Genomic DNA, 14,072 nt, shown 5'->3' with positions numbered 1-14,072 from the left:
TATTACATTTGTTTATGCTGTGGAACATTTGTTTAATGATGCAAAGATGTGTTGCATTCTTTTATGTTGCATTTGTTTAACTCTGAAGCTGTGTTACTGTGCCTGTTTAAAACACCTGATGGTCTAATAAAAAGATGAACAGCCAATAGTGAGGCAGGAGACAGGATAGGCGGGGCTGGCAGGCAGAGAGAAGAAATAGAAGGAGAAATCTGGGAAGAGAAGATCAAGAACAAGAAAAGAAGGAGGACTCCAGGGGCCAAGCACCCAGCTCTCAGGAAGCAGAGGCAGGAGGATCTTTGTGAATCTGAAGAAAGCCTGGTCTACAGAGCTAGTTCCAGAATAGACAGAGTTGACACAGAAAAGCCCTGTCTCAAAAAATAATAATAATAATAAAATAATAATAATAGCAGTAAGACAGAGAACTGTTTAATAACAGAGTAGACAATGCCCAACAGACACAGACATTAAGGTGGAAATTTGAAAGCTAAGTAGACAAGAACCTCTCTCTCCTTCCACACTTCTCTTACCTCCTTTGCCCCTGAACTGACATGGACACTCCTTATCAAGAGAAACCAATGTCCATGTGTAACAGGTAAAAGCTTCTTTCCCAACAACTACTAGAAGAGCTTAAAAGAGTCTGAATGCAAAACCTATGAAACTTACTTTCGGCCCCCAAAAGAAGTAAGAACCCTAAACTTACCTATGTCGATTCCTCTTCGAAGAGTACTTTTATCAGAATCCTGGTGCCCAATCAGATCTTCTACCCAGTGAATATAGTTGAGTCTCAAGGGAACTGTGGGAATTAGTCTCTCTAAAGGAATATCAATAGAAAGTCCAAAGTCTTCTCTTAGGAGAGTACAAGTCAGAGCTCTGACTGCTTCAGGGTCTTTGAAATTAAGACTAAGGAGCAGAGAAAAAGAGCAAGTGATTAATATGTACCACTGGGCTGCACTAGCTCCTTTGCCATTATCAAGCAGCTACACTAGCAACCCAAAGCCCATTTGAATTTCCTAACGTTCAACATTAGGCACAACAGCAGACACACAGGGGTGCTGGACACCTTCCGAGTCTGTGAGCAATCAGTAGAGCTCTAGACCAGAATGGCTGCATCCACACATGCACCACAGCACACAAGTTAAGAGTGCCTCTGTTCCAGTTCCTGTCTTAGCTGTAGGACTCTGGACAAGCCAGGCTGACATTTCTCTCCGCTGTTAAGGGTAAGAGTACCAAAATCAGTGCCATGTGACAGTCTCTGAAAAGAATACAGCTCTTGATACTAAGTGTTTTTGTTTTTTTTTCTCTGTGTAGTTTTGGTGCCTTCCTGGATCTGGCTCTGTAGACCATGCTGGCCTCGAACTCAGAGATCCACCTGGCTCTGCCTCCCAAGTGCTGGGATTAAGGGATTAAGGGCGTGCGCCACCACTGCTCGGGCTGATACTACAAGTGCTATTTTTCCTTTTTTACTATCAACAACATCATTGACCCTAATGAGAAGAAAAAAACAGCATATTGTTCAGTCAGGTGTGGTGGCACACACCTTTAATCTCCCCACTTGGGAGGCAGAAGCAGGCAGATCTGTTAGGTTTGAAGCTAGCTTGGTCTACATACAGGGTTCCAAAGCACAGCTAGGGTACATAACAGAGAGACCCTGTCTCAAAACAAAACAAACAAAAAAGTACCAGGCCTGGTTTGGCACATGCCTTTGATCTCAGCACTCAGGAGGCAGGATCTGTGAGTTCAAGGCCAGCCTGGTCTACAAAGCAAGTTCCAGGACAGCTACAGCTGTTACACAGAGAAACCCTGTCTCGAAAAAACAAAACCAACTCCCTCCCTCCCCCCAAAAAACACAAGACTTAACTAAATATTGCATTTTACTCCTGTGACAGAAATAAAAGTCTATCTTATACATTCAAGAAATCCAGTCAAATAAGACACTAAATATATTCACGTTCTATTCCAATACACTGGCTGATCATCATACTATGTGTGAAGTCTTATATTTTGAAATGTAAAATTTTAGAAATTAAAGAAACCTAATAACCTAAAAACACCTTCTAAAACAAAATTTGAAAGTGTTTTCTGAAGTGCATACCCAGAAACTTGAGTACTGCCTTACAGCTTCTCGATGTTGCTCTGCAGTAGAGCTGTGAAACTTCAGGACTGCAAATCCAGAGAACTCACTAGGACTAGCTTTCAAAATGACGATCCAGGGAAAGAGATAAGAACCAACCAAACTACACAAGTTATTTACACCTGTGGACAGTAACAAATCGTTCAAAGCTGAGCAGCTACTCAGGGACCATGTTCTGAAAGAGCGTTATGCCAGAAAGCCACCACTCTTCCAGGTTGGCCCTGAACCTAGAACCCAAGACTCAGGAATCCTGCTTCTCAGGCAGGGGGATTACAGGAGTACACCATTGCATTAGGCATTTACAAGGATGGTAGGGGAACAACTAAGGTCACTGTGCTTTGAAAGAAAATGGCCCCAAAGGGAGTGGAACTATTAGGTGTGGACTTGTTAGAGTAGGTGAGGCCTTGTTGAAGAAAGTGTGTCACCATGGGGGTGAGCTTTGAGGTCTCCTATGCTCAAGCTTTGCTCAGTGTGACACTCAGACCACGTCCTGCTGCCTGTAAGCTGGAGGACTCTCAGCTACTTCACCAGCATGTCTACCTGCACCTCTCAGCTACCGCCACCATGCCCCACCATGATGATAATGGACTGAACCTCTGAACTGTGAGCCCCAACTAAATGTTTCCTTTGTAAAAGTTGCTGTGGTCATGGTGTCTCTTCACAGCAATAGAAACCCTAAGACAGTCATCATGTTTGCACAGCAAGCATTTTCCTGACTGAGCCAACTTTCCAATCCGCAACTTTTTTCTTTTATACATGCAGTACTGTCATTATATTATGCAGGAATGATGCACTTCTGTAATTTTTTCCATTAAGTGGTCTAGAAGGTATATTTAATCTCAGCAATCTGGAGGCAGAGGCAGGTGGACCTCTGTGAGTTCAAGGCCAGCCTGGTCTACAGAGCTAGTTCTAGTACAGCAAGTAATACACAGAGAAACCCTGTTTCGAAAAAGAACAAAAAAGGAAGCTAGAGGGGTTGGGGATTTAGCTCAGTGGTAGAGTGCTTGCCTAGCAAGTGCAAGGCCCTTGGTTCGGTCCTCAGCTCTGGGGGAAAAAAAAAAAAAAAGGAGGCTGGAGAGATAAGAGCACTGGTTACTCTTCCAGAGCACCCTGGTTCAATTCCCAGCACCCACATGGCATCTCACAACAGCCTGCAACTCCAGTTCCAGGGGATCTGACACTTTCACACCAATGCACATAAAATAAATTTAAATAAATTATTTTTAAAAGGGGTGGGTGGGCTGGAGAGATGGCTTAGCTGTTAAGAGCACTGCTTGCTCTTCCAATGGTTCTGAGTTCAGTTCCCAGCAACCACATAGTGGCTCACAACCATCTATAATGAGATCTGTTACCCTCTTTTGGCCTGCAGGCATACATGCAGACACAGCACTATATACGTAATAAGTAAATTTTTTTTTTAGAAAGGAACAAAATTTTAAAAATTTTTAAAAATTTTCCCCATTTTTATGCTAAGCATATTGAAGCATACCTTTAATCCCAGCACTCAGGAGGCAGAGGCAGGTGGATCTCTGTGAGTTTGAGGCCAGTGAATTCCAGGACAGACAGGACTGTTACACAGAGAAACCCTGTCTCAAAACGAACAAACAAACAACAACAAAAAAAAAAAATACATACACAAATCCCATCATCACCACCAACAACAACAATTAAAAAGAAAGAAGCTGGGCTGGAGAGATGGCTCAGAGGTTAAGAGCACTGACTGCTCTTCCAAAGGTCCTGAGTTCAATTCCCAGCACCCACATGGTGGCTCACAACCATCTGTAATGAGATCTGGCGCCCTCTTCCGCACTAAATAAATAAATAAATAAATCTTAAAGAAAAGAAAGAAAGAAGGCATGAATTGGAGAGAGCAAAGGGTGCATAGGAGAGGAAAGAGAAGGAGGAAAGGGGAACTGATATTATTATACATAATTTAAAAAAAATTATAATTATTGAAAAGTGTCTCCCTGTCTCTCTCTGAAGCCCCCACACACTACAAATACACAGGGTTAGGGATATAGCTCAGCAGTAAAGAGTTTACCTAGTGTGCACAGGAACCCTGGGTTTGACCCTCAGTTGTACAAAACTAAAATCTATGGTCAAGCATGGAAGCATATATCTGCAATCACAATTAAAAGGCAGAGGCAGAAAGATCTTTTCAAGTTCAAGGCCATCCAGGTCTACACAGTGAATCCCAAGCAGCCAGAGATACAGATCAAGACTCTCTAAAACAAGACTCCCCAAACATACAAACATACTCTCTCATTCTAATAGACTACAGCACATGATGTATTAATGAGGAACTATAACCTATCACCAAAAAACACTGCATATGAAGCAGAAGGAAGACCAATGAAAGGAATAAATAGAAACCTATGAAAACAGATTCTTAGATTCTAGTAACAAAATTGACTGTTCATTTTTAGTTCTAAGAAAAGGCAGATAATATCCAAATGTTGGAAATCCTTTGTAGGGCAAAGTCTAGTCACCCAGCTTCACTACTTAAATATCTAGGTCACATTAGCACCTTGGGACACTGCGAATCCTGAACACAGGCAAGATCTGTTTTTATTCTCATTTCCAAGATCACAGGGAGGCCTAGGAACTAAAATTAGCTCTCACGTGAAAATTAGCATTTATTCATTCCATCAGTCCTCGTTGTTTGTTTAATTAACACATGCAGCTTCACAAAACAGCCTATTGTCAACAGACTTCTGATTGCCCAAGAATGATCCCTACTCTGCTGCAAATGAATACTTTATTTGTATCATCACTGGAGATGAGTTTTAGAATATGCATTTCCACTATTCAAGGATGACCTAACAATCATTCTAATACAGCAGAAGCTGATCCTCAAGTGTGTCAATAAACACCAAAGCCTGTTATCCTTGTTGCGACACTGGTCTGGGTCACTGGATCATCAATGAGATGCTAAAACCACCAGTCACCAAGTACAACTAACCTTCAGTGTTGGTCTTTGATTTAAAAAAGAAAAGTTAAATGTCACACTGTGTTCAAGATCAAGAGCTCAAACAAACAGCAGGCTGTTGCTATGGAGTTGGTTCCTATGAAAAAGCAAAACCTAATTAAATTACAATGGTCTGATACAATTTTAACAAATCAGTGACGGGTAGGAAAAAACAGACATCATCACATCCTCAATATTGGCCATCTCAAGCCTATCAGGCTTCCTAACAAAGGGGATATCTACCCCTTAACCAAATGTTTATAATATGCTAATCATTGTGTATAAATTATCACTAACCTTTACGACAGCCATACAAAACTATATTCTTTTACCTACATTTGGATGAGGAGACTCAGTCTCTGTAAAACTAGAAAATTACCTAAAACCTCAGTTGTCAAATACCTTCTTTAAGACTACTATTTGGGCCTAAAGAGATGTCTCAGCCACTAAGTGCACTTGCTGCTCTTCCAAAGGACCTGGGTTCAATTCTCAGCACCCATATGACAGCTCACAGCCACCTACAATCCCAGTTCCTAGGGACCCAACACCCTCTTCGCCTGCATGGGAACTGCATGCACAGGGTACATAGGCACACATGCAGACAAAACACCCATACACATAATATAAATTAAATTTTTTCTTTAAAAAGGATTAAAATGATGTCAGGTGGAGGGAGCACACACCTTTAATCCCAGCCTTTAGGGAGGCAGAGGCAGGTGGTTCTCTATGAGTTCACGACCAGCAGGGTCTACAGAATGAGTTCTAGGGCAGCCAGGCTATACAGAAAAAGCCTTTCTCCAAAAACCAAATATAAATAACTGACATTATCAAAATGAAGTGCCTGCCCTGGGTATGTAACCAGCCTATAACCCCAGCACTCAGAATACTGAGGTAGAAGGATCTCAGGGAATCTGAGGCCCGATGAAGCCAGAATGAGTTTCCGATCACTTTGAGCTAGTGAGATCTTGCCTCAAGAAAATCTAATTTGCCTAGAATACAAGAGGCCCTAGGTTTGAACCCCAGGACTGCAAAAATAAATGAATAAAAAAACTCAGGAGTCTAAGGAAGGAAGAACAGTTCAAGGTCAGATTGGGCTACACAGCAAGACACTGTCTCCAAAGAGAGAGAGCAAGCAAGCAAACACAAATTTGGGGAGTGGAAAGACAATTAAGAATGTGCATTGCTCTTCCAGGAACTGAGTTCAGCCCCTGTACAGGTTGGTTAACTCCAGCTCCAGGAGTTCTGACATCCTCTTCTAGCCTCCTCAGGCAACGCATTCATGTACACAAATCCACAGATACACACACATAACTAAAAATCAAATCATGGGGTAGTGGTGCATACCAAGAGGCAAAGGCAGGCAGATCTCTGTGGTCCGAGGCCAGTCTGCTCTACAGAGCTAGTCCCAGGACAGCCAGGGCTAAGCAAAGAAACCCTGTCCCGAAAGACCTAAATAGACAGACAGACAGACAGATAGATAGAATCATGAAAAAAGGTAAATAGAATCATGAAAAAAGAAAGGAACATTTTATCAATACAGGGAATCCTGACCTCTGACCTAATCAGGCAGGAAAGGACTACTCCAGCTAGAAGCAGCTAGGTCTTTTGACAGAGGAGAGCTGATCTCCCATTTCCTATACCTATATATAACAAATCTCTTCTACATATGCCATATTGTAGTCTGACAGTGCATTCATGAAGCATAATAAATTGTGTTCTTTTTCCTGTAAAAATAAATATACAGTCCAGGAAGATAGCAGGTAAAAGCATTTGTCATGGCTGGGCGATGATGGCGCACACCTTTGATCCCAGCACTCGAGACTCAGAGCCAGGCGGATCTCTGCAAGTTCGAGGCCAGCTTGGTCTACAGAGCAAAACCCAGGACAGGCACCAAACTACACAGAGAAACCCTGTCTGGGGGGGGAAGCATTTGTCACACAAGCCTGATGACCTCGGTTCAATCCTCCACAAGCAATGATGGGAGTAGAGAACCAACTCTCAAAAGCTGTCCTCTGAAGGGCTAGAGAGATGGCTCAATAGCTCTGCTCTTCCAGAGACCTGTGTTTGATTCCCAGCAACCCCATGGCAGTTCACAACCATCTGTAACTCCAGTTCTGGCAAATCTGAGCCCTGTTCTGGCCTCCACCAGCACCAGGAACATGCGGTGCAGACACACATGCAGGCATACACATAAATTAAAATTAAAAATAAACAAAAATTTTAAAAACTTAGTAGGGCCAGGCAGTGGTGGCGCATGCCTTTAGTCCCAGCACTCAGGAGGCAGAGGCAAGCAGATTTGTGAGTTTGAACCCAGCCTGGTCTATAGAGCAAGTTCCAGGACAGCCAGGACTACACACAGGAAACCCTATCTCAAAACACCCCCCAAAACAAATAAAAATAAATAGTTAGTAGACATTAAAAAAAACAGGACATGACATGGCCAGTCTTGTTTTCAAGTATGTTTCCATCCACTCTCCTTAAAAAAGAGTCAGGCGGCAGTGGCGCACACCTTTAATCCCAGCACTCAGGAGGCAGTCAGGCCGATCTCTGTGAGTTTGAGGCCAGCCTGATCTACAGAGCGAGATCCAGGACAGGCACTGAAATCCTTTCTCAAAAAAACAAAAACAAAACAAGTCCATGCAGCAGCATATTCCTGCACACACTCACATCATACATATACACACACAAATAATATTCTCAACTTTAAAGAAAATCGCCCTATCCTGAGCTCTCCCCAACACCACAGACAGGGTAAAAGCACCAGCCACACAGGCTGGGGATCTGAATCTAATAACCCCTGGATGCCACGGTGATAAGACCGATTCCTAAAAACTGTTCTCTGACCTCCACATATGTATCAAGGCACACAAACACACACAGTCGTACATAAATAAAATTAAGGAAATATTAACGATGGCCATGTGTTCTTTTTTATAGGCATATTTGTGAAGCAAAATATTTTTAATTCTTTTTTCAAATGTGCCCTACATGAAACAGCTTTGGCCACCTGAACACCAGGATGAACAAAGGACTGTCATCTATCTGATCTGCCCCGACTGATGTAAGACCACCACTACCAACAAGGTGTCTCTTTGCCCATTGCCAGAGGAGAAATTCTTTTTATCTATTATAAAATATACACTTTCAAGGGCTGGCAAGAAGGCTCAATGTACAAAGCCATTTGCTGCCAAGCCTGACAGTTTGAATTTGAACCGCAGAATTAACCTGCTGGAAAGACAAGACTCCCACAAATTCTCCTCTGATCTCCACACATGCTGTGGCACATGACTGCATTCATACAGGCACACACACAAATGAATAAATGTAACTAAAAACCTTTAATTTGTAAAAATTTATTTTAGTGTATGCATTTTTGCATGCATGTGTGATTGTACAACACATGTATGTATACTGCCCTCAGAGACCAGAAGGAGGCATCAGATCATCTGGAATTGGAATCAGACTACTGTGAGCCACCAAGTGGGTGCTGGGAACCAAACCTTAAGTCCTCTGTAAAAGCAGTAAGTGTTGGCCGGGCAGTGGTAGCACAAGTGGCACACTCAGGAGGCAGAGGTAGACAAATCTCTGTGAATGAGACTAGCCTGGGCTATAGTTAAGTTCCAGGAAGGGCTCCAAAGCTACACAGAGAAACCTTGTCTCCTCACCACCACCACCACCACCACCACCACCACCACCACCACCACCACCCCACCACCACAAAAAAGCAGTAAGTGGTCTTAACCATAAATACAATTAAAAAGTAAGAAACTTAACTTTGCAGACTGGGTATGGTGGCAGGCCAGCCTGGTCTACATAGTGAGTTCCAAAACAACCAAAGCTATATAGCCCTGGGCTGCCCAGGAAACGCATTCTGAAGACCAGGTTAGTCTCAAACTCAGAGTAAAAAAAAAAAGTTTAGTCCCCAGCTTGGCACAATTGGGAAGTGTTGGAACCTTCACAAGGTGGAGAGTGGAAGGGTGTTAAGTCATTAAAGGTAGGAGATCCAGTCGCTTCTCTTTCCCCAGGAGCTATGTGGTGAACTGCTCCTTAGGCACATCTAGTCACAATGTACCGCCTCAGCAACAAAGCCACCTTATCTTAAAGTAAAATCTCCAAAACTACAAGGCAATACCAACCTCTTCTCCTCCTACATTGGTTTCTATTTACCACAGTACTGGGAAGTTGACTAATACACAAAATTATGAAATAGAAGACCGAAGAACAATGTTGGGGGGGGTGGTGGCTAGAGAGATGGCTCTGGGGCTAAGATTACTTGCTGACCAGCCTGTCATGGTCTTACTGTGCATCTGCCCCCTCAGGTATAACATACTTATGTTCTCACATTCTCATACCATTATCGTAATTTCTGCCCTTCTTTGTTTTTGAGATAGTCTCAAATAGCCTCAAAATCATTATGTAGCCAAGGATGTCCTTGAATTGATCCTCCAGCCTCCACCTCCCAAGTGCTGGCATCACAGATGTGTGCTCCATCACACTTTGTTTATTCAGTGCTAGAGATAGAACCCAGGGTTTCATGAATGCCAGGTCAATTCTGTAACAACTAAGCTATATCCCTGGAACAAGCTTTAACATTCTAGTTATTACTTTCCTACTTCACATCAAAACTAACTTTTTTTTTTTTTTTCTTCAAGACAGGGTTTCTCTGTGTAGCCTTAGCTGTCCTAGAACTAGCTCTGTAGACAGGCTGGCCTCAAACTCACAGAGATCCGCTTGCCTCTGCCTACCAAGTGCTGAGATTAAAGTTTGCACATAACGACATTTTACCATTCACTGAGCACTGATCACACAGAGTACAATCCTACTCTCAGTTACTTTGGCATCTCTGTTGTAGAAGCAGTAAGTTGGCCACTAAGAGACTTTCCAATTTTCAGACTTGATAGATCTAAAAACTTGACCCCCAGGATGGATAATTGGTCTGTCCAAGGTCACATAAGATATTCCATGAAATGCACATGGTTAACATTCAGGTCTTCTGTTGGTCTAGCTTGCTTCCCATCACATCAAGCCCACTCAGATCACATTAGAGTGATGCATATTAATAACTTTTCATGTGTTACCTACCTTACTCTCCCATTCAGATTTATCTGAATATGCTGCTTAAAATCTGGATATTTAGATGCCAGATATGCGAAGTCAGGTGGCTTGTCCTTGTATCTATTTCTTGCATGCATTGATTTGCTTAGAGCCATCTTTAAAAAGAAAGGGAAGAAGGGATATAAGAGAGATATGTAAGAAATCAGCGTATTTAGTTTCAAAAGCATTGGTGGGGACAGGAGTACATACATGTCTATAATACCAGTACTTGCAAGGCAGAGGCAGGAGGATCACAGTAAGCTTGAGACCAGCCTGGGCTACAGTGTAAGACCCTGCCTCTAATACAAACACACACACACACAAATAGTAAGGCAAGGAAGCAGTGCTCTTAAGTCCAACTTGCTGCCACATGCAGGTCCCTCAATAAACCTGTTTCCTCCCCCAATAAGGGGATACAGCTCATCATTAGAGCACTTGCCCAACGCACTCAAGGTCCCAAAAGGTGGAAACTCACTATAAAGCAGTTTTTACTCCCTAGGATTCACATGCCTCTTACAGACCTGGTAAAAAGGAGCATAAACTGAGGACAGGGCCCAGACTCCAAGAATATCAAAGGAAAATTTTTTTCATGTAATGCCGTACAGCAACAAAAAGAAAGGCACTCCTCTAACAAGTTCAAGAGATAGTGATACATAGGACTCTGCAACCCATTAAAGAGGGCATGGCTGACAGGCGTGTACTCTGAACATATGTGCAGGTCACTTTCTACACTATTTATTCGGTCATAACAGACGCAGTCAACAGTCACTCCTTTCATTAACTTTTGGAAAAAAAACATTTTTTTTTTTCACTAGGAATTTAACCCAGTGTCTCATGCAAGCTCTACAAGGAGCTGCTACACCCCAGATTAACTAACTTTGGGATTTCTATATTCTAGATATTTCTAGCTATCTATCTATAGCACTCCTCAAAGTCAACTGGGAATCAGCTCTTACCTAGCATAGTATTATCACTTCTCACCCAGTTTACTGTTCTTGCCACACTGAACTATTAGCCATTTCCGAACCAGCCAGGCACATTCATGCCTTAGGGCTATTCATTTGTATTTTGTCCTTTTATTGTCTTTGTTGCTCTTAGACAAGGTCTCCAGCAGCTCAGGCTGGCTAGGAACTCACTATACACCCAAGGGTAGTCATAAGTTCCTTACCCTCCTAAGTGCTGTGGTTCCGGAGTGCACTATCACTCTGAGCTCTCACTTGCTGCTCTTCAGCTGTCATGGTTGGCTCTCCCCCTGAAATGTACACACACTGAACTCATCCCCACCTTGTTAGCTCTTTGGTCAAATGTTCCTCATTAATCTCTTTCCTGAGCACCTCACTAAAACATCCAGTGACCTGAACACACACTATCACCTCCCGAACTCCTGTCTTGACAGTCTATACATGTTTGCTTTAGTTTTTAAATGTTTCCCTACAACTCCATGAGGAAAAACTTAAAAGGAGATCTGAGGCCAGCCTGGTCTACAGAGCGAGATCCAGGACAGGCTCCAAAGCTACAGAGAAACTTCACAGGGATTCAGGGGACAGACACGACCAAGATCTGTAAGAATAGGTACTGTACTATTTGTTGACTGGGAGAATATGAAGTCACCTAGAGATAGTTCAAAGTGAAAGACCATTTGCCTAGCACATGCAAGGCACTGGGTTCAGTCACCAACACCATGAAGCAAATGACTATGGAATACTTTCCACCGTATGAGCCACTGAAACATAACATTCTCTTTCTGAATGGGCTGCCCAGTTGAGTCTCAGCAACAACAACAAAAGGCTCCTCTGAGTGAGTCCAAAAACAAAAGACCTTGAAGGTAGCCTTCTTCATCTTTAACACTCCATGCTTCTTGGTTCCTCTTGACCTTTACCTCCTCAAATATCATTTCTTCTAATGCATAGCCTATAGGATAGTCTAAATTTGGCTTTTAGAACATCAAACTCTGGGGGGCTGTACAGAAGGATGAATGGTTAAGAGCACTGGTTGCTCTTCCAAAGGGCCTGGGTTCGATTCTCAGCACCCACATGGCCGCTCACGACCATGTGTAACTCAGTCCCATGGAATCATCCTCTCCTGGCCCCTGTCGGCACGTGGTGCGGACATACGTGCAGGCAAAACACCCATCCATATAAAGTAAAAACAAGCGAAAACGCGTTTTTAAAAAGAACAACAAACTCAACAGATGCCTCCCACCACGACCCCGACACTTCCGTTTTCTGCCCATGCCCCCGGTTACAAATCGACTTTTCCTCGAGTCCTACCACCTCTCTGGCTCACCCACGCCTGGGTTTCAGCGCTCTCTAAACATCAGCCTAGGCTCGTGGGGGCTGGGGGGGGGTCTCTCCTTCAACTCCTCCCACCTACCCACCCTACCGCCCGCACACACCCGCCCCGGGTCCCCTGAGGAGCCGAGAACCAGAGGATAAAAGCCGGTGAGCCAGTGGTTCAGCGACTCATGAGCGCAACCGGACAAGAGATGTGTGTGTGTCAACCACGTACCTCGAAGGCCAATGTAGTAGCCCGACGGCGTATATGGCTGGGGCCTGCACAAGCCCAGGCTCCTAACCCACTCACACAGCCAAGCGCCTAGAAACGCAGATGCTACGCTCTCAGCGCGCCGCCATCTTGTGAAGCCACTCCGCGCCGTGATTGGACAAGCCACTCTCGCGAGACCTATGGTCTAGTCCGAAGGAAAAAAAGGAACTGTCGCGATACCTGGGGTATGGTGCGCGTTTTCCCCCAGAACGTGGGGGTGTGGCCGTAAGGCGAGTCTTTTCGGTGAACCAGCGGGAAGACGTGCTCAGCAGTCTGCTGGACAGCTTGGCCTTGTTTTGTTGTTTGACTGGTTGTTTCTCGTTTAGTTTTGGTTAAGACGGAGCTCGACTGTTGTCCAGGATGGCTATGGAATCCAGACTGGCCGCGAACTCGGGACCATCCTCCTGCCGTGGCCTTCCTGACTCAGTGCCGGGATTACAGGTGTGATCCTAGCAAAGTGGAAACGTTTTTTATGAGTAGCTTTCTTCAGCTCACTCCAGGCTTACTAAAGCATACTCTCTAGGCTTGGGCCGGGAAAAGGAGGGCTAGAAAAGGAGAATCTTGGGTTTGGTGGCAATTAATACTTATTATACAGCAAGTCTCGGTGATGACACATTGAGTTTTTACAGATAAACCTATGAGGTGGGCAAAATCACAATCATAATAACTGACCCTTAGAAACAGCTTTGGGGTGGGGTGGGGTGGGGGGTAGCCCTGCAGTTAAGAACACTGGCTGCTCTAACAAAAGACCCAGGTTCGATTCCCAGCACCCACATAGTGACTCCAAACGAGTTACAACTCAAGTCCCTAGTGGAGTTCGTCTGGAGGCATGAGGCCTGTATGTGGTGCACAAACATGCAAGCAAACACATAAAAATAAACTTTTTTTTTTAAGCTGAGGATCGAACTAGGCAAGTGCTCTACCACTGAGCTAAATCCCCAACCCTAAATAAACCTTCTTTTAAAAGGGAACTGCTTTGGCTAAAAAGCACTGGGTCCTCTTTGGACTCAAAGTAAAAGGATAAAATCCTGGCATCTTGTCTTCATATTGGATCTTATCACCTTTAGGCATTTAATTGTCAACTTTTACAATGTTCTGTTCCAGACTGCCCAAAAGGTGCTTCACCTGACATAAAACGTCAGTTTTGTATTGCATTCCTGGAACAGCAAGAGTGATCCATAAATACTTTTATGAAGCAGTGCTAGGCCTCAAAGGACAAGACTCCCTCCTCTACACACGCTAGGGGCAATTATCTGCATAGATAAAGCTGTATGCAGCAGCAGGAATAATTGTCTTAAGGGAGCCCAATTGCTTCCCTCAAGCAATAAGGACTTT

At 43.7% G+C, this 14,072-nt stretch overlaps 1 protein-coding gene across 2 annotated transcripts in view; it reads right to left on the bottom strand.

The window, feature by feature from the left end:
* The window catches only part of Mettl16 (methyltransferase like 16), a 47,163-nt gene extending 34,331 nt beyond the window's left edge, over positions 1 to 12,832 (bottom strand). The window contains exons 1-3 of one of the 2 annotated variants that reach the window (XM_036197902.1): positions 12,702 to 12,832; positions 10,182 to 10,309; positions 701 to 900 (exon numbers count right to left, since the gene is read on the bottom strand). In XM_036197902.1, coding sequence (XP_036053795.1) covers positions 701 to 900; positions 10,182 to 10,309 — 328 coding nt within the window. In that variant the 5' untranslated portion in view covers positions 12,702 to 12,832. Of the gene's footprint in view, positions 1 to 700; positions 901 to 10,181; positions 10,310 to 11,361; positions 11,414 to 12,701 lie in introns of those variants that run through there. The other variant, XM_036197903.1, reaches the window with a different exon arrangement.
* Between the last annotated feature and the right edge of the window lie 1,240 nt (positions 12,833 to 14,072).

This window comes from Onychomys torridus, chromosome 8, assembly GCF_903995425.1.
Source record: "Onychomys torridus chromosome 8, mOncTor1.1, whole genome shotgun sequence".
Classification (NCBI taxonomy): Eukaryota; Metazoa; Chordata; class Mammalia; order Rodentia; family Cricetidae; genus Onychomys; species Onychomys torridus.
Note: the sequence above shows the minus strand (reverse complement) of the source record. Positions and strands in the feature narration are given on the sequence as shown.